Genomic DNA, 24,867 nt, shown 5'->3' with positions numbered 1-24,867 from the left:
CTCTGTCTCTTTCTCTTAATGTCTGTCTCTGTCTCCCTCTGTCTTTCTGTTTCTGTCTATCTCTATCTCTCTCTGTCTCCCTGTCTCTGTCTCTGTGTCTGTCTCTGTCTCTCTCCCTGTCTCTCTCTGTCTCTTTCTCTATCTGTCTCTCTGTCTCTCTCCCTGTCTCTCTCTGTCTGTCTCTTTCAGTCAGTGTTGTTTGCCCCTCCTTTCTGTTATCTCAGGCTGTCCTCTTGCTGACAGGCCAGAAGAGAAGAAGGGGGCAGGTTTGCGGGCTGCTGCTGTGGTCAAGGCTGGAGCCCAGGAGTCTGGGCCCACGTCCCAGCCTCGCCATCCCCTTCGATCCCCCCGGCCACCTCCCCCCACCCAGGCCTGGCGAGCAGCACACATGACCTTGTTTTCTGTGCTCTGAGCCCCCAGGACCCCTTTGTCCAGGGAGGAGGAGCCCAAGTCGCTGAGCATTGCGGATGCATCCATCCGAGGGAAATTTCTCAGCCTGGACAGAGTAGAAGGAGGCAACAAATATTTGTTCAACAAATGTCCGTTACAATCACCCTCTGAGCTCAGGGCTCAGATAAAAGAGAGAGATGGTGCTGGCAGTGAGTCTGTGGAGAGAAGTGCCTCAGAGATCAGCTGGTCCAACCTCCTCATTTAACAGAGGGGTAAATTGAGGCTGGGTGGGGAATGACTCACCTACTAACAGAAGAGAGCTGGAATAGACCTCAGAAGCCATCCATCTAGGCCAGCCCGAATTTCCTGGCCTAATAATGCATATAACCGGGCAGCTAGATGGCGCAGTGGATAGAGCACTGGCCCTGGAGTCAGGATGACCTGAGTTCAAATCTAGCCTCAGACACTTAACACTTACTGGCTGTGTGACCCTGGGCAAGTCACTTAACCCCAATTGCCTCACCAAAAAAAAAAAAATGCGTATAACCAGGGGCAGCTAGATGGTGCAGTGGATAAAGCACTGGCCCTGGATTCAGGAGGACCTTGAGTTCAAATATGACCTCAGACACTTGATATTTGCTAACTGTGTGACCCCGGGCAAGTCACTTAACCCTCATTGCCCTGAAAAAAAAAATGAAATAAAACAAAAATAATGCATATAACCAGACATAGACTATATTAGCTGTGTGACCCTGGGCAAGTCACTTAACCCCTTGGGGTCTGTTTTCCCATCCATAAAATGAGGAAGGTAGATTTGAGGACCTGGAGGGTCCCTTGAAGTCCTAAACATAGGCCAGCTCCCCCCTCTTATGACAGGGATAATAATGGCTGGCATTCATATGGCGCCAATTATACACCTGGCACTGAACTAAGAGCTTCCGTAAATATTGTTTCACTTGATCCTCACAACAGCCTGGGGAGGTAAGTGCTATTAGGTCCTCACTTTGCAGATGAGAGAAACTGACATTTAATCACTTGCCCATGGTCACACAGCTAGTGAGTGTCTAAGGGTGGATTTGAACTCAGGTCTTCTGATATGAACAGAATGTAAATAATCAAGGGCCGGGACTGTTGTGGGGGTTTCAGCTTTGTATTTTGTTTGTTCTTCCTCCCTTTCTCCCTTAATTTCTTCCTTCTTTCATCCCTTCCTCCCTTCCCTCCTTTCCTTCCTTCCTTTCTTCCTTCCCTCCCTCTTCCGTCCCTTCTTCCTTCCTTCCTTCCTTCCTTCCTTCCTTCCTTCTTTCTTTCCTTCCTTCCTTCTTTCTTTCCTTCCTTCCTTCTTTCCTTCATCCCCCCTTCCTTCCTCTTTGCCCCCTTCTCCCGCAGGGCCAGAATGAGAGAATCTTAGAGCTGGATGGATCTCAAAAGCTCATGTTCTGTGGTCCATGAAGGCAGGCACCTCATCTAATCTAAATTTTGTGTCTGCCATGGACACATACAAGACTCATCATAAATGTTTGTTGAATAAACTATTGGCTATATTCGTTGACACTCAGTTATGCCTGGCTTGTTTTGGCTTACTGCCACATCCTGTGTCTCAGGAAGGCCCTGCCCTCCTTTGAAAGCAAAGATTGTCAGCAGGATCATCAACCTGGGGGCCGGAGGGTCTTCACCTGGGGTCTGCAGCCCCCCAGTATACCCACTGGCAGATTGGAAGGGATCCATGAACTTGAATGGGGGAAATTGCATCTTAATTTTCATGAGCCTCCATCTGAAGCTCCTCATTTCCTTCAATTATTTAAAAGCCTGATGTTGAGGAGTGCCTCCATTCTCCAGACTGTCCAAGGGGTCTAGGACACAGAAAAGATGAAGAACCCCATATCTGGTACCAGAGAGGGGAGAGTGACCAACCCAGAGCCACATAGCCTTTGTCCTGGAGTTCTTGTTTAAGCCCCCAGCATCCATAGAGCGCCCAGGATGAGGGCGGGGGGAGCCCTGCATCTAGAGTCAGGAGACCTGGGCTCAATCATTCCACCTTGGAAAGCATGGCTTAAATGCCCACTCTAGTGACCTTGGGCCACTTACTCAACCTCCCCTGAATCTGTAAAGTTGAGGGTTGGAAGGACGACCGAGTTGGAATTCAAAGGATCTGGGTTCAAATCCTGACTCTGCCCCTTACTTCCTGGGTGACCTCAAACAAGTCACAGATGCTTTTCTGAATCTCAGTTTCTTCATCTATAAACTGAGGGGCTTGGCCTGGCTGATCTCTAAAGTCCTTCCAATGCTACATCTATGAACAATGCTATACTGAGGGCCTACTGTGTGCCAAGGACTGGGCTAGGCAACATGAAGAATGCAAAGAAAGCAAACGTCTCCAACCTATGTAGAGTATAAACATCTGGATTCAACACCACATAAATCAGTGCAGGAAAACAACATTCAGCTGACATTTCTGAAGGGCCTACTATGTGCAAAGCCATCCCTCATTCCCCCATGTAATAACCACTCTTGGGATTAAGATCATTTGTGTGGCCCCTCCCTGATGTATTTATGATGTAACATTGTGATTATAGCTAGGTTTGAATTTTACCTTCTTACTAAGCTGTAAGTTCTGTGAGATCAGAGACTGTGTCTTATCTGAATTTTGTATAGAATGGCAGAGCTGGGAGGGGCCTCAGAACAGGGGATGTCAGGGCTGGGAGGGAGCTCAGAACAGAGGATGTCAGGGCTGGGGGGGAGCTCAGAGCAGGGGATGTCAGGGCTGGGAGGGAGCTCAGAACAGGGGATGTCAGGCCTGAGAGGGAGCTTAGAACAGGAGATATGAGAGCTGGGAGGGGCCATAGAAGACCCTTTCATTGATGAAGGAGAACCCCCTGGCCTAGTGAGGGCCACACCAGGGCAGACTCAAAGTCACACTCCTTTGCTATTTATCTTCCATAAATAATTCTTTCCAAGCCTCAGTTAAGGCCCCCAACAAGAGCTCTTTGGGAAGGGAGGCAATGGCCCGCTGCATTGGCCTTTTCAGAGGCCGCAGCCCCAGGCCTGGAGCTTCCCTCCCCAAGAAAACCAAGGAGGGCAGCTCCCTGAGAGGAAGCTCTGGGGCCACACCCTGCTTCCTGTCCCTGCTGAGCCCCCAGGTCTTGTGAGCCTGAGAGCCTTCCTTTGGCCAGACCAGGCCCCTGTCCCTTGTCTCTTCAGACCTAGCCTCTCACCAGCGTCTGTCTCAAAGCTCTTGGGGATCCCAGCTTGCCTCTGCCCGTGCGGCTCCTCCATCTGGCTGCTGGGCTCATGATTTGGGACCAGACAGGAACATCGGGAGGTCCGGTTTCTCTGTTCTGCCAACTAGCCAGGGACTAAGTCAGCCCCGTGGCTCTGCCCCAGCTGGTGGCCCAGCAGCAGCACCCTCCTCGGGGGGCTCTCACCAGCCAATGGGACGGAAAGTCACCCCCATCCAACCCCTGGCCACGCACCTCCAGAGAGAGGTGACCCGCCCCCCTGTGGAGGCAGCACATGCCCTGGGAAAGCTTGTGCCCGGCCTCCTGCCACTCATCACTCCCAGTCCTGCTTGGTTCTCTGGGACCTAATCCTTCTTTACAAGCTTAGGGTCACTTCCTGGTCCCTCCAATCTCCTCTGAATGTTCCCAGTTAGGACAGGATGGGAACAGGGGCTTGAGAGTCACCTAGGGAATGTGGGAGAGGTGAGGCTGGAAAGGATGGTGCCTGGGTGAAGGCCTTTGCAAGAGGCAGTGGTGAGCCACCAGCGAGAGGCGGCAGGGTGCAAAGGGACACTGGGGAGACTGCTTGGACAGCAGCATCAGCCCAGAAGCAAAATCCCAGTTGGGAGGTGCTTATAGTCTACGGGAGAGATAAAGAAGGCAATGAGTAAAAGCAGAGGACCCGGGTTCAAATCCTGTCTCTGCCACTTACTAGCTATATGATTGTGGGCAAGCCCCATCAGCAGGCTGGGCCTCAGTTTCCCCACATGAAAATGAAGATGACCTCAGAGGTCCCCTCCAGCTCTAGGCCCGTGTTCCTGCAGATCCTCATGCCTGAAAGAAGTTGTTTGCAGTGGGACTGGAAAGGAGACAGATGTGAGACTACTGTAGCCTGTTTCCCTCCATAACCGATTGGTCGTGGAGGGTGATGGAGGAGGGTGGGGCTCTAGGGACCCTGAATGTTGGTGCTATCATCGACAGGACTGGAGAAGTCAGGGGAGGGGCAGGCTCGGGGTGGGGAGGACGGGATGAGGAGCTCAACTTTGGTTGGGTGGAGCTTGATGCAGCAGTGGGCGACCCGGCTGGAGATTAAAGCGCACTTTACAGGCACTGTCTCATCCTCCTGTGAAATACTTACTCCTGTGCCAGGCGCTCGGGGGACAGAGAGGCACAAGTCGTCCTGGATCTCAAGGGGTAGTAGAGGTATCCTCACCCCCCACCCCATACAGGGGAGGAAGCTGAGGCTCAGAAAGTTTAAGTCACTTGTCCAGGGTCACACAGCTGGCAAGTGCCAGGGGAAGGATTGGAACCCAGGTCTTCCCAACTCCAGGTTCAGTATTTTCTCCATGTTGCCACTGGGAGGTGTGCCAAGCTTGGCACTTGGTAGCGCTCAGCAGCCCTTCATTATCCCCAGTTTCCAGATGAGAAAGCTGAGGCCCAGAAAGATGAAGATCTGCCTTGGAGGTCGAGGCCGGGCTAGTGCCCAGGTCTCCGCTCCTTCCTTTAGGCTTATAGTGCCAGAGTTAGCACTGGCACAAGCCCTCTGGCCCAACTCTGTCATTTTACAAAAGGGGGAAACTGAGGCCCAGGAAAGGAAAATGACTTAGCTCACAGATGAAGGGCTGGAAGGGGCCTCACCAGAGTCACACAGGTATTAAGCCTCCGAGGCAGGACCCTAAACGTGCTGGACTTTGAGTCTCAGCCTTCTCGGCTTTGGGTCAGTAGAATTAGTGCCCAGATACCTTGCTTGCCTCCTTTCCCCCCCAGATCTGTCGGGTCAAGGTCAACTAGACAGCAACAGGAAGCTGACGATGCTTTGACAAGCCTCTCCCCATCCCAGCCCTAGGCTGTGTGGGAGGCAGTCTGGGGTACAGGTCGAAGAATCTGGGGTCACCTTCCACCCTTTCCACATTCTGCTTTAGTGATCTTGCACAAATCACTGGCTCTCTCTGGACCTCATTCAGGTCTGAACTGATGATCCCAAGGGCCAAGTGCCAAGTCTCTTCTCCTCTGCCTCAGTTTCCCCAGTTGTGAAATGAGGGGGCTATCTCCGTAACCTGAAAGACCATATCTAAATCTGACTTCACGATCCCAAGTCATTTTCTTCCATGCCTCAGTTTCCTCATCTTTTGAGTGAGGTGGTTGAGCCAGAACCTCTGTGAGGTTCCTCATCTAGGAAGATATGCTCATGTGACTTATGACCCAGAGCTTGGCTGGGATCTTGCCAGACTTGACTGATGGCCCAGCCTCTCCGAACTGGGCCCCTGGAGTCCTGAGGGCAAAGCAAGACACCTGGAATTTGACCCTTGCCCGAAGCATGTGTACAATAATAAAGCAAACTTCCAAGGGGAGTCAGATATTGAGAAGTTAAGACAACACTGTTTATTGAAAGTTTACAGATGGGCTCAAGGACACTGGCATTGGAACCGTAGTATTTAAAAACACACACACACACACACACACACACACACACACACACACACACACACACCCCCCAACAAAATGAGGTAAAACCCCTGACCCTGGGGGAAAAACAAAACAAACCCAAACATTGTGAAATGGGACCAAACAAAATCCCCCAGAAACCTGGCTCCTAAGGAAGACACAACATTCTCAAAGAGGCCAAAGGGAAAGCGGTCACTCCTGGGTCGGGTCTCTGGGGGAGAGTGCTACATCTGGGGGCAGCCACAGAAGGCCGCCTTAAAAGTTCAAGTCCCTCAGGACAGAGGTGCTTTAGGTCAGCGTCGGGCTCTCCTCCATCTTTTCCAGCGGAGGGGAAAGTACCAGGGCCGGGGTCCCAGGGAACCTGACCCACCGTGACCCAAGGAGGCTCACGGAGTGACTTTTAGGCTGGAAGCAGTCCAGACTCCAAAGGGGAAGCCTCTTTCATTCACATGGCATAGAACCCCATGGCGACGGTGGCCACGATGGAGAGGGTGAGGATCCAACGGATGGGCAAGTGGGAGAGGAGACTCTGCTGGGGCTTCTGGGGAGCAGGCTCGGTGGAAGTCGGGCCTAGGAGAGAAAAAAGCTTCTGTGAGAAGGGGCCTCTAACCCAAATCCAGCTCTACAACAGCCCCAAAACGGGTCGTCTGGCTTCTACTAGAAGGCCCCCAGCAACACTGACCCTTTATACGCCTGATATCAGGCTAGGGGCCAGTCAATATCTGTAAGTGCCTACTATGTGCCGGGCACCATGCTAAGCACCGAGGATATAAAGAGGCAAAAGACAGTCCCTGCCCCTCCGTTACATCCAAATGTATACAAAGCAAGCTATATGGAAGAGGAATAGAAAATAAGGGCCCTTTTTTTTTTGGTGGGGCAAGGAGGGTTAAGTGACTTGCCCAGGGTCACACAGCTAGTGTCAAGTGTTTGAGGCTAGATTTGAATTCAGGTCCTCCTGACTCCAGGGCCGTTGCTCTATCCACTGCGCCACCTAGCTGCCCCCCCCCCTAAATATTTTGATACCTGTATTTCAATAACATTTATTTCCTTTGTAATCGGTCTGTCAAGAAGCATTTATTAAGCACTTACTATGAGCCATGTGCCAAGCATATTAAATAGGGATAGAGATAATGGTATTCAAAAGATGCACAACTCATAAGAGTTGTTTTGGAGAGAGTGAGCCCCTTTCCAAGTTTCCCTTGTGGGCGCAGAATTCTAGGGAAAAGGCTGTCAGGAACGGGGAGCTGAGTTCAAATCTAACCTTAAGATTCTGTGACCCTGAGCAAGTCACTTAATCCTGTTTGCCTCAGTTTCCTCCTTTGTAAATCAAGGAGTTTTAGGGGCAGCTAGGTGGCACAGTGGATAAAGCACCAGCCTTGGATTCAGGAAGACCTGAGTTCAAATCTGGCCTCAGACACTTACTAGCTGTATGACCCTGGGCAAGTCACTTAACCCCCATTGCCTTGCAAAACAAACAAATAAAAAAAAGTAAACCAAGGAGTTTAGATTGTATGTATGTCCCAGAGGTCTCTCCCAGCTACAGATCCGAAGTGAGAACAATACAGGGGTGATAGGAAAAGCTGAGATTTAGGAGTCAGAAGGTACGAATTCAAATCCACCACTACTAGGCATGTGACCTTGGGCAAGTCAGACATGATACTCTAGGGCCTCCACTTCTAGGGCTGAACTGAATTTGGGTTTTCCCCAATGGAACGTAAGCTTCCTGAGGGCAAGGTCGTTCTTATCTTTGTTTCCTCACTGCTTGGCACACAGGAGTTGAATAAATGCTGGTTTGCTTGGTTTGGCTCAGGCAAAGGAGGGACAGGTTCCTTGATCCAAGGTTTCATGAGTCCTTTGGCCCGTCTTGTGAATCAAAACTGAACTTCCCCAGGGAAATTGGGGAGCGCAAAGGTGATCTGCATTCCTCAAGTGGGCAGTCAGTCAGTCAACAAACAAATCATTGGGCGTTTACAAATTACTGGCCTGTACCAGGCCCAGAGAACAAACACAAAGGTAAAAACAGTCCTACTCCTGGCCTCGAAGGCCCTCATATTCCAGTGCAGGTGACAGAGAAGGTGAGGAGCTCCTCTGAGGAGAGCCTAAGCCTATGGCTCTGCAGGGCTGCAAGGGTCCCCAGAGGCCGCGATTCCCTCATTTTAGGGAAATTAAATGACCTGCTCCTAATCACCAAGGTAGTTTAAGTCTCCTAGGTAGGATTTCAATCCCAGATCCGCTGGGGGCAGCTAGGTGGCGCAGTGGATAGAGCACCGGCCCTGGAGTCAGGAGGACCCGAGTTCTAATCTAGCCTCAGACACTTGACACTTACTAGCTGTGTGACCCTGGGCAAGTCACTTAACCCCCATTGCCCCACAAAAAAAAGAAAAAAAAAAAAAAGAGAGAGTCAAACCCAGGTCCCTTTTGGCTCCAGAGTCAAGGCTCCTTCTACTCTCCCACTGTCTCCCAAGTATAGGGGGGGCCTTGCTTTCCTCACTAGTACTGCTTCTCCTGTGTATGCCCAGTGAAGGATGGCTCTGAAGGGGGCAGGGTTAACACGGATTCCAGGATCAGCAAGCACCACCACCGGGGCTCGCTGGGGCTGTGCCCCGAGGGAGGGACGGTCCCTTAATGACGAAGCCTTCTGAAGCCTCCCCCAGCAGCTGGTTTTCCTCTGGGCCCTGGAGTGCCCCCATGGCCAATTCCCAAAAGCCTCTCTGACTGACGTCACATCTCCCAGACCATACAACACACAGCCAATCCACGCAAACAGGAGCTGCCTAAGCGTTAGGGAAGGGAGAAAATATGTCCCCAAGAACAAAATGGGACAGTCACTGATGCCACTGGGAAGTTGGGAGAATAAGGAGGTCACAGGATGGACAGATGGAAAGGTCTTTGGAAAGAGGCTCCCAACTAATCCATTCTATAGATAAGAGAACTGAGATTTCTGGGGGTGATTTATCTCAGGTCAAAGGCAACATCTGGTGGCAGAAAAAGCACCTTCAAGTCTGAGGATCTGGGTTCAAATCTCAAACTCTTCAATCCAATTCATAAACATTTATTGAGTACCAGGCACTACCCTAAACACTGGAGATACCTAGAGTCAAAAAACAATCCCTGCCCTCAGGGGCCTTATAATCTCATTTTATTAGCTGTATGACCTTGGGTCAATCACTTAACTTCCCAAGGCTTCATTTTCCTCATCGGTAAAAAGAGGGGGTTGGGCATTAAGAGCATAAGCTCCTCGAGGGCAGGGGTTTTTTGACTCTTTGTATCTCTAGTGCTTAGCACTGGCACATAGTAGGTGCTTAATCATTGCTTACTGGTGCTTGAGCTTTTCACCATGCAGATGCTAATGAAATCTCAGCTTCTTAGAGCTACAAGGACCCCCCTGCCCTGAAAGCCATCCCCCCCCAACCCCCTCTGAGCAGGAATAGGAAACCCCAAAGGTGACCCATCCCACTTTAACAGTTGGAAGTGTTAAAATAACAATGGCATTTAGGTGTCACTTAAGGCTTGCAAAGTGCTTTATAGACATCATCTCATTTGATCCTCACATATGGCTATTTTGTTATTTCCATTTCACAGATGAGGAAACTGAGGCAAACAGGATTAAGTGATTTGTCCAGGGTCACACAGCAACTAAGTATCTGATGCTAGATTTGAACTCTAGTCTTCCCAACTCCAGGTCCAGTGCTTTGAAACAGAGATCTGTCTCCCTGTAAGTGCCTCCCATTGCTTCCAGTTCCATCCTCTAAGGCTGAGCAGATCAAGCATAAGGCTTGTGGAACAGATGATTGCGGACGTTAATGAGGGGGGAGAGGGGAGGAGTCATTCTTGCTGACCCGGTACCCCAAGATCCCCAGCTCAGCAGCTTCACTTGGGAGGTTCGTGGACAGCAGGGAGACTGGCCTCACCTTGTCCTCTGTTGCCGGGCCTTTTCCGAAGCTCCTGCTTCTCAGGAAGGTTCCCATTCTCCGGGTTCTTAGATAATAACGCCTGCAGCTCCTCAAACACCTATGGACCCAAGAAGGAGCACCCTAGGTCAGAAGGTGCTCGTGCAGGACGGCAGCGCGAGCCAAGCTGGGCTTTTGGATCTAATGTGGAGGGCGGGGGCGGGGACACCCAGGGACCGGTCATCCCTTCTTTTGGCTAGGAGGCTCTTTTCCACTGGGAAAGAGGATGAAGACCAGGGCAAGGGTGGGGATGGTGTGAGAACTCCCATTAAAGAGTGAGGAGAGCTGACCTGGGCGAGAGCCCCCGGATGGCCCCAGGGGAGGGAATGTAACATGGCCTAGGGATGACAAAACTCTTAGGACTGCGGAAGGGTCCAGAGATGCTGGATGCGAGCTGGCACGCAGCCCATGCAGGGGGACGCCATCTCCTTGTCTCCCTAGCGCCTGTGGTTCCCTGGTCCCTAGGAATGCGACTACACATTTTTGGAAGGCGCTGTCAAGTCAACAAGCATTTATGAAGCACCTATGGGGCCCTCAATGGAGCGACTCCAAGGTCGCCTCCCTGCCTGTGCTAGCCTGCAGTCTCTGCTGGAGGGGGGGCCTCACCTGGATGTTCAGGAGGAAGGAGGTTTGTGCTTCCTCCACCACCTTCTTCTTGGTGGCCAGGCTCATCTCGATGGCATTCATTCGGGAACGGTAAAGCTGCTTGAATTTGGTGGCGTTGGGGATGGCCGGGAAATTGAAGAAGGCCACCCCTTCCCCGGTGCTGGGGAGCCCCAGGGACTTCTGGGCAATCTTCTTGAGGATCTGACCTCCGGAGAGGTCCCCCAGGTAACGGGTGTAGGCGTGGGCCACCAGCAGCTCAGGCTCCCCGTGGCCCAACTCGCGAAGCCGATTCACGTACTTCTGGGTGGCGGCCGTGTACGGGATCTCCTTCCTCCACTGGGGGCCGTACCAGAACTCCATGTCCTGCTCCAGAGCAGGTGTGCGGTTCAGCTCCTCAGGGAAGTAGATGGGGGTGATGGCAGGGTGCGTCTTGTTCCGCATCATCTCCTCTTCCAAGGCCAAATAGATGTGATACAGGGCAGACATCACCATCTGAAACCAAACAAGTGATCACTGACACGGGTCTGAGCTGGTCAGCCAAAGAAAGGAGGTCAATCAACCCACATTCATTAAGGACCTACTATGTACTGAGCCCTGGGGACACAAGGAGCCTCCTCAAAGAGCTTAGGCAACCTGCAGGCGAGCAAACACAAAGCAAGCTACAGACAGGATGATGGGGATAGAGAAAGCACTAGCAGGAGAGGCCTTCGGGAAGGCTCCGAGCTCCACTTCTGGGGCCGGGCCTGTGCTAGGCACAGTGCGAATCTAAGACACAGCGCCTGCCCTCCAGGAACATATGCTCTAGGCAAGGAGAGGAGAGCAACGAGCAAGACACCCTGCCCCCCCCACCCCCCCCATGGAAGTGCCATAGGATTTAGAGCCAGAAACTGGGTTCTGACCTTGCCTCCCTGTGACCCTGAATAAGCCACTTAACCTTCCTGAGAAAGGGCGGGGTGGGAGAGAGCAAGCCCTGACAGCAGGGATAATTAATGGGTTGACAGGAAAAGAAGGTGGCCATCTGCCTATTGCTGTGCCCTAAGGACCACTGACCCCTTCCATCTGACCCCAATAAGCCCAAGATACCAGGGGCCGCCTGACTATGCTCAGCCTTGGCACTGGGCTTTGCCAACAGTAATTGCTTTTCATTCAATCGGTCATTTATTCATTAACTCCAGTCATCTATTAGCCACTCAGGTGAAAAGTCAAGAGGGGAACAAAGTCGAAACGAAGGACTGAGGAGTCAGTATTTTTGTAAATACCAAGGAGGCAGCCTGTGTGAGAGAAAGCTGGCCCTGGGAGAGGAAGAGCAGGGTTCAATTCCTAAGCAATCAGGTGACCTTGGGCAAGTCACCTCCACTCTCTGGGCCTTAGGGCGTTCATCTTTAAATGGGGGGGGGGGAAGGCAGCCAAGTGGTGCAGTGGATAAAGCACTAGTCTTGGCTTCAGGAATACCCGAGTTCAAATCCAGCCTCAGACACTTGACAGTTACTAGCTGTGTGACCCTGGGCAAGTCCCTTAACCCTCATTGCCCCTCAAAAAAACAAAAAAAAACAAATAAATCAGGGTAGGGTGGGTTAGACTAGGTGATCTAAGGCCCCTTTGGGTTCTAGTTATCCTAGGAACCTAAAATGCGGATAAGCACCTTGAGAAAGTTGTCTACACCTGCTTCCTTTGCTTCTTTCTCCTGGGCCCTTTGTAATCTAGCTTCTGACCTCCTCACTCAACAGAAACCACTTCCTTCCAAAGTCAGCAATTATTTCGTTAGTCAGATCTGCTGGTCTTTTCTTTGCCTTCTTCCTTCTTGTTGGCCCTGCTGCCTTTCATGCTATAGACCCCCTGTCCCCCCATACTCTTTCCCTCTTTGAGGTTCTGTGACCCCGATCTTTCTCTAGTCTTCTCCTGCCTGTCTACTGGCTCCTGTTTGGCTAATCATTCATATCCCCGCCAACTGTGGGTGTTCTAGTCTTTTTTCTTTTTTGGCAGGGCAATGGGGGTTAAGTGACTTGCCCAGGGTCACACAGCTAGTAAGTGTTAAGTGTCTGAAGCCGGATTTGAACTCAGGTCCTCCTGACTCCAGGGCCAGTGCTCTATCCACTGTGCCACCTAGCTGCCCCATCAGTCATTTTAAACAGGGAGACCCTTTACATTCAACAGGTCTCAAACTGAAGTCATTACTTTTCCCCCTAAACCCTCCTCTCTTCCAAACTTCCTTGTTTCTTTTGAAGGCAGCACCACCATCCTTCTGGTCTCCCAGGATCTGCTTCATCCTAGAGTCCTCACTCTTCCTTACCCCACATACCTACCAACTAAGTCTTGTGGGTTTTACCTTTGTAACACTTCTCGCACTCAACCCCTACTCTCAATTCACATCCCTTGGTTCAGCCTCTGATCACCTGCCTAGATTATTTTAAATTTCCTAATTGGTCCATCCTACATGCCACTACACCAAAGTGATCTCACATGCAGATCTGACCATGGTGTTTCTCTATGGAAACAATCCCAGTGGCTCCCTATTATCTCAAAGATAAAAAAAACAAACGGTTTTTAATCTCTGAAAGCCCCCACGAACCGACCTCCTCTCCCTCTCATTCTCTGATCCACATAACTGACCTTCTCTTTCCCTCCTCTTCCTCAATCACAACACTTCATCCCCAGCGCCTGCCACACAATTGGTGATTAATAAATACTTCTAGATTGGCTGGCTGATCTTTTCATCCTTAGTGCCCGACACACCTAAATACCTGCTGACTGGTTAACTGATTCTTCATCTTTGCATCCCCAGTGCCTAGCAGGGAGTTGGCACTTGGCACATACCTGTTGATTCAAGAAGTCACATAGCTAATTAAGTGTAGCCAGGTCATGTTATTCAGCCAGGCTTCAGTCATCACTCAAGCTGTACCCCTTGCTAGGGTCAGACCTCACCTGCCCCATCCCCCTGTTCATACCAGGTGTCCCACCATACCTTGAAGCCTTCCCGGGGCACCTGCCCCTTCTGGAAATTCTTCAGGAATTCCACATTCTCAGCCTGGGTGTGAACATCCTTTGTGGCTTCTTTCAGGGCCTCTGACAAATCCTGAGGCATGCTGGGAAAGGAAGGCCAGAGAATCACATTGTTACTGGGACTCCCATGAAAAAGACCCACATTCTTACATTCTTTGAGGGCTTCCCTTGTGAGGTGGCCTCACCCTGGCAGCCATCCTGCCTTCCAGGTGTCTGCTGGAGGGAAGGTGACCTCACCAGGGGGCTCACCAAAGGCCAATGAAAAAACAACCACAGACAGGATAATCTGACTTCCTATTGAATATTCATTTTTTAAAACAATATCATCTTTAAAAAAAATCCATGCTCCTCAAAATGGAAGAAAACGTTTTCTTCTACATTAAAGAAAAAAATGAGGAAGTTGGCCAAATGAATAGGGCCCAACTTGGGGTAAGGGAGACCAGGGTCCAAGTTCATCCCAAGCAGGCAAGTAAAAGTCACAAGAGGAACTGCCAAGTCCAATCAGTGGAGGGGGCTCATGGGCCAATCAATGAACATTATGCTTTCATTGTTTCCTCAAACTAGTCTTTCTCATGGAGTGGGGGAGGGGTCATACTGGGTGGGGGAGGGGGTGGGTTTAATGCTCTTTTCTAGCATAGATTAGAGAGATAGCACAGGCAAGAGCATAAAGATATCCAGAAAGCCCTGAATTCAGACCTGGGGTCAAGTCCTGCCTTGGACACAGACCAGCTGTGTGACTCCAGACAAGTTGCTCAACCTATCGGGGTCCCAGGCAACTTCCTCTAAGAAGTCAAGTTACACTCTCAGGTATCAATGTTAAGAGATGGATAGACAGACAAGCAGACACAAATATACACATTGAAATGTTACATGGATTCCACGCTTTTTCACAATACAGATAGATTAAATCAAATTAAGAAAAATAAAATGATTATTAAAATTATCTATGGACCTCTCCTCCCTATACCCATGAAATCTCCAGTCCAGGCATCCAGGCCCCCTCCTTTGTCTACTAAAAACATAGCACTGAGCAGTGCAAAGACAGCCCTGGGTTCAAATCCTGCTGTCATTTACTTGGACATAATTCACGAGGGCAGCTTGGTGGCACAGTGGATAGAGCACCGGCCCTGGAGTCAGGAGGACCTGAGTTCAAATCTGGCCTCAGACACTTAATACTAGCTGTGTGACCTTGGGCAAGTCACTTAACCCCAATTGCCTCAGCAAAAAAAAAAAAGGGGGGGGGGCAGCTAGGTGGTATAATGGATAAAGCTCCAGCCGTGGATTCAGGAGTACCTGAGTTCAAATCTGGCCTCAGACACTTGACACTTACTAGCTGTGTGACCCTGGGCAAGTCACTTAACCCCCATTGCCCCCCCCCCACACACACACACAAAATAAGAGACAATTCACTACTTCTTCTGTAGACCCCAGCCTCTGAATGAGTAATATGTGGGTGTGTTGGATTAGAGGGTCTCCAGGGTTCCTCCTAGCTCTAAATCTATTAAATCCTATAAAATGTTTTCCTCCCCAGAAGATGGGACAGTCAGTACGAGACCCTCAGAGAAGTGGAAATGACTTGCCCCCAGTCACTGCTAGGATCTGAACTATGGTCCAGTGTGTCAGGTTTCTCTCCGCCTGGTTACCCCTATCCTAAAGTAACTGGGGAGAGAGCTCTAGAACAAGTCCAGAGCCTCCCCCAAAAGTCGGTAACCTTCCTGGAAAACAATATGAAGAAGTTCTTCCCACTACACCGCACTGCCTACGCTTCTCATACTATGGATGGGGAAACTGAGGAAGCTCAGAATGCTGAAGGCGTGCGTGCCCCAAACTGAGAGGTCCCTGGCTCTGGGTGCCAGGAGAATCCTCTAGATGGGGGAGGGATGCTTTGCGGGTGCCCCCACATCAGCATCCCTCTCCACCCTTCGAACCCACGTCGCATTTCCCTCTAGCGGGATTGGGGAGGGTCTGGGCATCATCTCCCCAGATCAGGAGAGTTGGGGCGGGCTGGCTCCAGAGAGAGCGCCCCAGACTCCAGGAGTCTCCTCTACCCACAATTTACGTTTGAGCCAACTTCGGCCAACGAGGAGAAGTCACGGTCCGAGACTACCCCGGGGTAAATGACAGCTGAGACCGTCTGGGTCTTTCGAGCCCAAGGCTAGAGTTTGGGGTCTTCCGAGCCCAAGTGGGCACCCGGTGGGTCACGGAGGTGGCAGGGAGCTCCCCGCCTCCCCCCCCCCGTCCCACCCCCGGGCTCCCAGCCCCTGAGCAGCAGGGGCGGGATTCGAACCCTCGCTCACCTCTTGGGCTGCGGTGTCCTCGTAGCTTCCATCGCGTCCTCCTCCGCCGGCTGCTGAGTGCGTTTCCTTTGGTCCAGAGTGCGCGGTGCCGAATGCCAGCTGCGCGCTAAGCCCTGGGATCGCAAAGACTGAGTTGGTTCGGCCGCTGCCCCGCAGCCGGCTTTAATACCCTGTGGGGGCGTGGCGAAGAGGGAGGGGTGTCACGTGGGGAACCGCAGCTGCCTCCGCTAAGCCCTCCCCCGGGCTGATTGCAACACTGCCTCCCCGGGGACCAGTGCAAACATCTGGCCCCACCCCTGAAGGACAATAGAGGTGGCGAACGGGTGCACGGGAGGCCTGGGATATCCTCCCGCACAAAGCGTGGCCACAGGATGTGCTTCCGAAACAAAAGAGACCCCACAAAGGGGTGAAGGAAGCGCGGGGTCAGCTTTGCTTTGGGGCGCCCACCGCTCCTCCCTCTCTCTTCACCCCCTGCCCGTGAGCTGAGCCTTCCCCCCCCACCCCCCCAGTTACTCGAGTACGAATTGGGCCGGCCCCGCTTGGCTCCTGAGGGCAGAATTGGCATCTTGCTAGGTGAAGAGGCTGGCTGCCAACTGGAGGGGTCCCATAGTACCCTGAACCGCCCCCTTTTGGGGTGTGAGACTCCCGATACTGGAGGAACTCTGCACGCAGAGGCAAGATGGGGCTGCTTCTTGGGGATGCTCACGGAGGGGTTCTTGTTCTGGGAGGGACCAGACTAGAGGCAGTGTAGTCCCCGAACAAGTGTTTATTTTATTTCGGGGCAATGAAGATTAAGTGACTTGCCCAGGGTCACACAGCTAGTAAGTGTCAAGTGTCTGAGGCCGGATTTGAACTCAGGCCCTCCTGAATCCAGGGCCGGTGCTTTATCCACTGGGCCACCTAGCTGCCTGCCCCTCTCCTTCGATAGGAGGGCTTGGCACAGGGATGCTACTGAGGTTTGCCCAGTGAGATGAGTTTGTGGAATCTTTGGGATTTTATCCCTCAAAAATGTGTTCAATCCTCTCCCCTTCAGTAACTTTCCCAGTCAGAGGAGGACACTTCCAATGAAAACACCCCTTGCTCTGATCTCCTCCTAGTCAGCTGAAAGATCATAGATTGAGAACTGGAAGAAACTTTAGGGGTCATCTAGTCTCAGACTCTCCTTTTGCAAATGAGGAAACTGAGGCCCAGAGATTAAATGACTAGATCAACGTCACAGAACTAGAAGTGGCAGAGTCGGGATTTGAATCCAGATCCGTTAGCTCCATTCTTTCTACCTTCTGGATAAAGCCGAAAGCAATTTACCCTCTGGGGTTGGGGTGGGAGAGAACATGGAAACAAACAGGATCCTTCATTTTCTTCATTGCTCATCAGGTAAAACTCCTTCAACCCAGGATGGACTTTATTGTCCTTTATTGTCCCACCTAGTTGCCAAAAAGAGAAATGTTATGTATGATCTGTGGCTCGAAGAATAAGAGGCATTTCTCTTGGAGAAGAGAAGACTGAGTGTAGGTTATAGTATCCCATAATGGTGGCTACCGTAATCTAGGTAGGAAGATTGTTGTTTCATTTCATTTCACTGCTGTCATTTCATTCATGAACTCATTGGGGGTTTTCTTGGCAAAGATACTGGAGGGGTTTGCCATTTCCTTCTCCAGCTCATTTGACAGATGAGGGAAACTGAGGCCCAGAGGGTTAAGTGATTTGCTCAGGGTCACACAGCTAGTAAGTGTCTGAGGCCAGATTTGAACTCATGACAATGGATCTTCCTGATTCCAAGTTCAGCGCTCTATTCACTGTACCACCAAGCTAATTTTGTGACCTTGATATTGTCTTCCCTTTCTCCAGTCATCATCAGTAACCTGCAACAGCCTTATTATGTGTGACCCTTATGATTCATTCTACTACCCTTTTGGTTAACCACCATTTTGATTTTTCAAAGACGAAAAAAATCAAAGACTTAAGGCTGCAAGGGACTTTAGAGGCCACCAAGGCCAGTCTCTCCAGAAGAAACTGAGGCCAAGAGATGCTAAAATGGTAAGTGACCCAGCTGGAATTCAAACCCAGGTCCCCTGACTTGAGATCTAGTAATCTTTCCAATCTACCTACTGCCATGATTCACAGCTATAGATTGTTGCAGGGAGAATACTGGCCTTAAAAACACGGATTTTGAGGGGCAGCTAGGTGGCACAATGGATAAAGCACCGGCCCTGGAGTCAGGAGTACCTGAGTTCAAATCCAACCTCAAACACTTGACACTAGCTGTGTGACCTGGGTGAGTCACTTAACCCCAATTGTCTCACAAAACAAAACACAGATTTTGGTAAAAGTGACCAGTTTAAAATAACTGAACATTCCATCTAATTTCTTAAATGTGACCCAGACCAAAGAATATCTGTTGATTGAAAACAAAAAACTGGCTCAGAAATTTAAAGGTAGAAGGGACTTTAGTGATTATCTGGACCCATCTTCTCAATTTACAAGTGAGGAAAGGGAAACAGCTGAAAGAATCTTGCCCGAGGTCACGACCTTCATAATCACAGGTGCTGTGATTTGGACCTGAACTGCCGGTCTGAATCTTAGCATTCTTTCCACTCTGATACAAGCAGTAGGACTTGGGCCCTGACCCCATGGAGTTTACATCTTAACTAGGGACATGAGGTATAGGGTTCTCATCTACAGGCCCAATGAAAGGGCACTGTTGTTCTGGGAAGACTGATGTGCTTCAAAGAGGCCCCAGACCCAAGGACTGACAAAGAGGCCCCAGACCCACAGGACTAGTCTAGCCCAGATCTCAGGGAGGCCAGTGTGCTGGGAGCTAGGTGGCGCAGTGGATAGAGCACTGGCCCTGGATTCGGGAGGACCTGAGTTCAAATCCGGCCTCATACACTTGACACTTACTAGCTGTGTGACCCTGGGCAAGTTACTTAACCCCAATTGCCCCACAAAAAAAAAATACCATTGAGTCCAACAGTAAGTAGAGAATGAGGGCAAGGGCCTTATATTGGTCAGGACCATGGGGCTCCTGTGGAGGTCATAGGTTGGATTCATGAATGTTTCTGGCTGCTGACTCAGATAACAACTGCCTGACTTCCCTTTCTCTCACCACAACCAGAATGTTCCAGAAGTCACCCCCTCTCCTCCTCTCTCAGACCTGCCCTTACCTGGGGGCATGAGACAAACACCATGACTGCTAGACTGGGACTTAGGAGACCTGGGAGACCTGGGCAGGGGAGCCCTGGTTGTGCCAGTGTTTGACCGTGGCTAAATCACTGGAATCTCCTTTACTATAAAGAGTTTTGCAAACCTTGGAGTTCTATGTAAGTGTCCACCATTGTCATGGAAGATCCTTCTAGTCTGGACGTTGTTCTTTCACATTTTTTTAAATAACTCTTATTGATAGGCTCTTTTTTTGGTTGTTGTTTTGGCAGTAGGGGTCAAGTGACTTGCCCAAGGTCACACAGCTAGTAAGTATCAAGTGTCTGAAATCATATTTGAACTCAGGTCCTCCTGAATCCAGGGCCGGTGTTTTATCCACTGCACCACATAGTTGTCCTGATAGGTTCTATTTTTACATAACCCAGCTTTCCATCTATCTGGATGCCTCTCCATCACCTTCTCAGATAGCCATTCCCTAGTTTTAATTCTTTTATTTTGTTAATCCAGCCTAACACCTGAGGAAATTTTAAAAAAGAAATAGAAAAATGAGCCTTCAGCACAAAGATACATAAACAAATTCCCACATATGCCCTGTCTCAAATTATATGACATCCCATGTTCTAAGGCCCTTTCCAGCTCTGACATTCCTTGTTCTAGAGCTGTCCAAGCTCTGCCATTCCCTGCTCTGAGGCCCCTCCCAGCTCTGATTTTCTATGATTCTCAGCTTTCCTCATCAAGCTATGATTTGATTCTAAGATCAGCAAGTTTTATCTTCCTTCTCCCATGTCACACTCTCCCTTCCCTTAAAAAATCTTGCTCCAATTCTGCCTGATATCCTATCATTAGAGTTCCATTTTTAAAAAAATTAAGTACTATTCTAGGATTCTCTTTTTAAATGTCAATAAACTTGGGAGGTGAGCACAACTATTCTAAGTTAAAGGAGCAGCAGATGTGGTCAGACATGCCCTTGGGTATCAGAGGGAGAGAGAGGGCTGGCAGGAGGAAGGGAGGCAGAGAAAAGGCAGGAGGGCCCTTCCAGCCCTAGACATTCTGGTCTCATGACCCTAGCGGGGTCACCTTCAGTTCCCTGGGCCTCAGTTTCCCCCTCTGTAAAACAAGGGTTTGGGCAGGCCAGCCTCCTTTCCGGCACTAGATCTAGGCTCCTACCATGTAGATAGGTCCGGGAGAGGCCGTGTGTGTTCAACAGGGTAAATAACAGACGCATAATAAGTAAGGATGGGAGTTAAAGGAGGACAGAATAGAACAGAAAAAGTCCGTTTCAGAGGTTTCACTTCTCTCGGACAGCTGCTAACTCTGGCCTTTGCCTCCAGGAAAGCTCAGCTGAGGAAAGAAACCATTACTCAGCAAAAAATCTCTTCCCTTTTTTTTTCTTCCTTCCCGCTCCCCCCCTTCCCCGACCCCTGGCGGCAGCGGCCTGAACCGTGACTCAGCAGAAATTGGATGCCTGCAGACACCAAACCGTGACTCAGCAGTAGCCTGGGCTTGGCCAGGGGCCAGAGGAAACAGTGCCTCAGCCTAATGGCAGAGGCTTCTGGGATTGCTGGGAGGAGACTCGACCTAATGAGCAGGGAGATGCCTGGGGATGTTTGGGGGTGCTGGCTGCAGGGCCCCAGCCCAGCTCTCCTGTCTCTGAGGAGACCAGGCTATCTGGAGGGCAGGGTGACCCGCTTAGCCTCATCCACAGCAGACAGGAACAAGGTCAGCAAACCTTCAGCTGAGGAATAGGGGAGCAAGTGACCTTAACCTGACCACCCGCTGGTGGGGCACCAGGGCCCCGCTGCATCTTAGATTTGGTGGGGACCAGCCCCCTTCCCTGCTTCCTAATAATATACAAATGGACTGAGTACTGGCCTAGGGGTCAGGGAGTTTGGGGTTAGAATCCCAGCTCTGACACAAGTCTTGTTGCCTCTCTGGGCCTCAGTTTCCTCTTCTGTAAAAACCAAACAGGGGCAGCTAGGTGGCGCAGTGGATAGAGCACCGGCCCTGGATTCAGGAGTACCTGAGTTCAAATTCAGCCTCAGACACTTAACACTTACTAGCTGTGTGACCCTGGGCAAGTCACTTAACCCCAATTGCCTCACTAAAACAAAACAAAAAAAACACCATACGGTTAGCATTTATTTATAAAGCCCTTGTTAAGACTTGCAAAGCACCATGCATAGCCTATTCCATTTGATCCTCACAGCAGAGAGTCACATTGTTTGAAAAGTCAGAGGGCAGGATTCTTCTTGACTCCTGGTCCAGCACTTGTGATCCCATGATTCCTCTGTCTCCAGAAGGCACCTTCCCTACCCAAGCGGCCTTTGGTCTGATGAGCTAAGATTCAAATCTACAATATAATTATGGTGGAAATAGAAACTGGCATATTGTGGGAGCCCAGGCCAAGCTGAGTAATGAGAGAGAGCATAGGGACAGACCCCGTGATTTCATTAGTCAAAGTATCTCCCAGATGAGGAAATGCCTTTTACCAAAGCAGGTTGACACATCTGCACTTAATATACAGAGATCTGGCTAGAACAGTGGTGTGGTCACCAAACTACTTACTGATCCCTTCAGGCTGCACAGTGACTGTGAAATCTACATACTAACATCAGTATTCTGGTGTGTGTGTGTGTATAGATGTATATTATATTTATATATGTTGTTGAATATTTCTCAATTATATTTCAGCCTAGTTCAAGCTGCATTCTGGAGTGCTCAGGGCCGAAGTAGGGCCAGTGACAGCGTTTGACACTTATGTTTAGAGCTCTCAGAGGTTAAATGACTTACCCAGGATCACACAACCAGGATGTGTTCGAGGCAAGACAAACCTAGGTTTTACTGGTTCTTCGGCTGGCTTTCTATCCACTATGCTGTGTAACTTCTCAAACATAATAAAGTACTAAAATAATGTTTCATTTTGGAAACAGTCAAAGGCTTACCAAGTGCTTTCCTCACATCAGCCCTGTTAGGGAGGGCACATATGATTGTGAGGGTGATTGATGACAGATGACTTACCTAAGGTCACACAGCTAGTAAAGGCCAGAATCTGAACCCAGGTCTTCCTGATCCCAAGGAGCTTTCCCTACTCACCCCATATGTAGAGGAGAAAACACTGGTTTGGAGTTGGGGACAACCAACTCGACTTTACAATCCCTGCTCTCCCAAAGTGCTTCTGAAGGTAGTGAGCTCCTCATTGTCTTAAAGGGCCAGGCAATATATTGGGTAATCTTGGGCAAGTCCCTTAGGTTCTTTGGGCCTCAGTTTCCTTATTTCTTTTCTTTTTTTCCATATAAATATTTTATTATTTTCCAGTTACATTTAGAGATAGTTTTCAACATTTGTTTTTATAAGATTTCTAGTTTCAAATGTTTTTCCGTCTCTCCCCTCCCTCTGCCCTCCCCAAGACAGCAAGTAATCTGATATAGGTTATGTATATATAATCACATTAAACATATTTCTGCATTAGTCATGTTATGAGAGAAGAATCAGAGTAAAAAGGAAAAAACCTCAAAAAAGAAAAACAACAACAACAAACAAACAATAGAAATAGTATGGTTCAATCTGCATCCGTGTTTTTTTTTCTGGATTTGGAGAACATTTTCCATCATGAGTCTGTTGGAACTATCTTGGACCCTTGTATTGCTGAGAAAAATCTAGTCTATCACAGCTGATCAACACATAATGTTGTTGATACTGTGTACAATGTTCTCCTGGTTCTGCTCATCTCACTCAGCATCAGTCCATGCAAGTTTTTCCAGGTTTCTCTGAAATCCACCTGCTCATCATTTCTTACAGCACAATAGAATTCCATTACATTCATAAACCACAACTTGTTCAGCCATTCCCCAATTGATGGGCAACCCCTCAATTTCCAATTCTTTGCCACCACAAAAAGAGCAGCTATAAATATTTTTGTACACATAGTTTCCTTTTCTAAAAAACTAGATGACCCCTACATTTCTTTCCAAACTTCTTTCCTCACAGGGTCATAACCACTGAGGCTCTGGCGGGGACAGAGCTGGGGGACACAGGGACTGGGATTCCGGAGGGTGAGCTCCGTGGCTCTCTGTACTGCACATGGGGCTCTCCCAGGGCACCAAATTTCATGGGTGCCTGAGGGCTGAGAGCAGGCAGAAGCCCTGCTGATGACCAAGAAGGAGTCAGACCAGAACTTAAGTCTAGACAAAGACTCCTTTGCTCCCTGTCCCCATGGAAGAATGTATGTGTTCTCTAGCACCCAGGAGAGAGTTGGGTTGAGTGCAGGGGAAATCCACCATATATATCATGAGCAGCCAAGCATTCGAGGCCCCTTGCCAACCAGGCTTCCATTTCCCTTTCTTATCATCTCATACGACTCCCCCTCAGTACCTTATGTTCCAGCTTACTTGTCATCCTCTAGTCAACCATTAGGCACCTAGTGTATGCAGGCATCACTTGAGACATTGGAAATCAGAGATGTGGGTTAGGGGTAGGATCGGGACCTATGATTTCATTGGTTTAGGAACTCCTAAATGAGGAAACTCCTTTTAATAACGAAGGTCTGAACCTCTGCCCCAGTTTATAGCCTTAAAATTTTGCCTAAAGGTTAAATGACTTGCCCAGGGTTACGGAGCCAGATGTGTCAGAGAGATAGGACTAGACCCAGATCTTCTGGACATATGCTCTCTAGCTGCTGCCTTTGAGGACAGGAACTGACTTGGGCCTTTTTTTTTTAATCCCTAGTGCTTACACACAGTAGGCACTTAATAAATGTTCATCAATTGAGACACATAGTAGGCACTTAATAAATGTTCATCAATTGAGAAATTGTGTATTGATTGTCAAGATTCTTCCTGGGGCAGCTAGGTGGCACAGTGGATAGAGCACTGGCCTTAGAGTCAGAAGGACCTGTCTTCAAATCCGACCTCAGACACTTGACAACTTACTAGCTGTGTGATCCTGGGCAAGTCACTTAACCCCAATTGCCTCACCAAAAAAAAAAAAATCTCATTTTATCCTCACAACAACCCTGGATGGCAGGCATTATTATTAACCCCCATTTTACAAAGGAGGAAACTCGGGGCAGCTAAGTGGCACAGTGGATAAAGCACCTGCCCTGGATTCAGGAGGACCTGAGTTCAAATTTGGCCTCAGACACTTGATACTTACTAGCTGTGTGACCCCGCGCAAGTTTCTTAACCCCCATTGCCCCACAAAAAAACCCCCCAAAAAACGAAAACCCCAAAACAAAGGAGGAAACTGAGGCAGATAGTAATTAAGTGACTTGCCCAAGGTCACACAGCTACTGAGTATCTGGGACAGGATTTGAACTTAGGTTTTCCTGACGGCAAGTCCAGTATTCCATCCGCTAGGCAGCTTTTCAGTTCAGTCATTTTGCAGTGGTGTCTGACTCTTTATGATCCCATCTGTGATTTTCTTGGCAAAGACACTAAAGTGGTTTGCCATTTCCTTCTCCAGGTCATTTAACAGATGAGGAAACTGAGGCAAACAGGTTAAGTGACTTGCCCAGGGTCATATAGCTAGTAAGTGTCTGAGGCCAGATATGAATCCAGATCCTCCTGTCTCCAGTCTGGAGCTCTATCTACTGTGCCACTTGTCTGTTCACTTACTTCCCTAATAAAATGACAAACATAAAAATTCTTTGCTTTCAAGGAATTCATAAAATGTAGAGCTAGCAGGAGATCTCATCTGATCCTATTCATTTTACAAGTAATAAAACTACTGACACAGAAAAGGGCCAAGGTCCCACAGGGAATAAGAGCCAGGGCCAGGATCTGAACATTGGCATCCCAGCCTCGAGAT

General features: G+C 49.5%; 1 protein-coding gene across 1 annotated transcript; it reads right to left on the bottom strand.

Annotated features, from left to right (window-relative positions):
• Window positions 1–5,988: 5,988 nt before the first annotated feature.
• Window positions 5,989–16,059, bottom strand: HMOX1 (heme oxygenase 1). Its single transcript, XM_043965168.1, has 5 exons — window positions 15,904–16,059; window positions 13,569–13,689; window positions 10,607–11,098; window positions 9,962–10,061; window positions 5,989–6,620 (listed from the first exon to the last, which is right to left on the bottom strand). Exons 1-5 carry the CDS (start codon window positions 15,933–15,935, stop codon window positions 6,496–6,498), a joined length of 870 nt encoding a protein of 289 aa, XP_043821103.1. The 5' UTR covers window positions 15,936–16,059; the 3' UTR covers window positions 5,989–6,495.
• Window positions 16,060–24,867: the final 8,808 nt, after the last annotated feature.

Source organism: Dromiciops gliroides, chromosome 5, assembly GCF_019393635.1.
Source record: "Dromiciops gliroides isolate mDroGli1 chromosome 5, mDroGli1.pri, whole genome shotgun sequence".
NCBI classification, from domain to species: domain Eukaryota; kingdom Metazoa; phylum Chordata; class Mammalia; order Microbiotheria; family Microbiotheriidae; genus Dromiciops; species Dromiciops gliroides.
The sequence above is the reverse complement of the archived record's forward strand: the minus strand, read 5'-3'. Positions and strand labels throughout refer to the sequence as shown.

Excerpts from the sequence above, each read along its gene's own strand:
- HMOX1 (XM_043965168.1), bottom strand. The coding sequence starts at position 15,935 with ATGGAAGCTACGAGGACACCGCAGCCCAAGAG. Across the intron at positions 13,690-15,903 it reads AGGACACCGCAGCCCAAGAG|CATGCCTCAGGATTTGTCAG; the intron begins GTGAGCGAGGGT and ends TTCCTTTCCCAG. Across the intron at positions 6,621-9,961 it reads GCCCGGCAACAGAGGACAAG|GCCCGACTTCCACCGAGCCT; the intron begins GTGAGGCCAGTC and ends TTTCTCTCCTAG.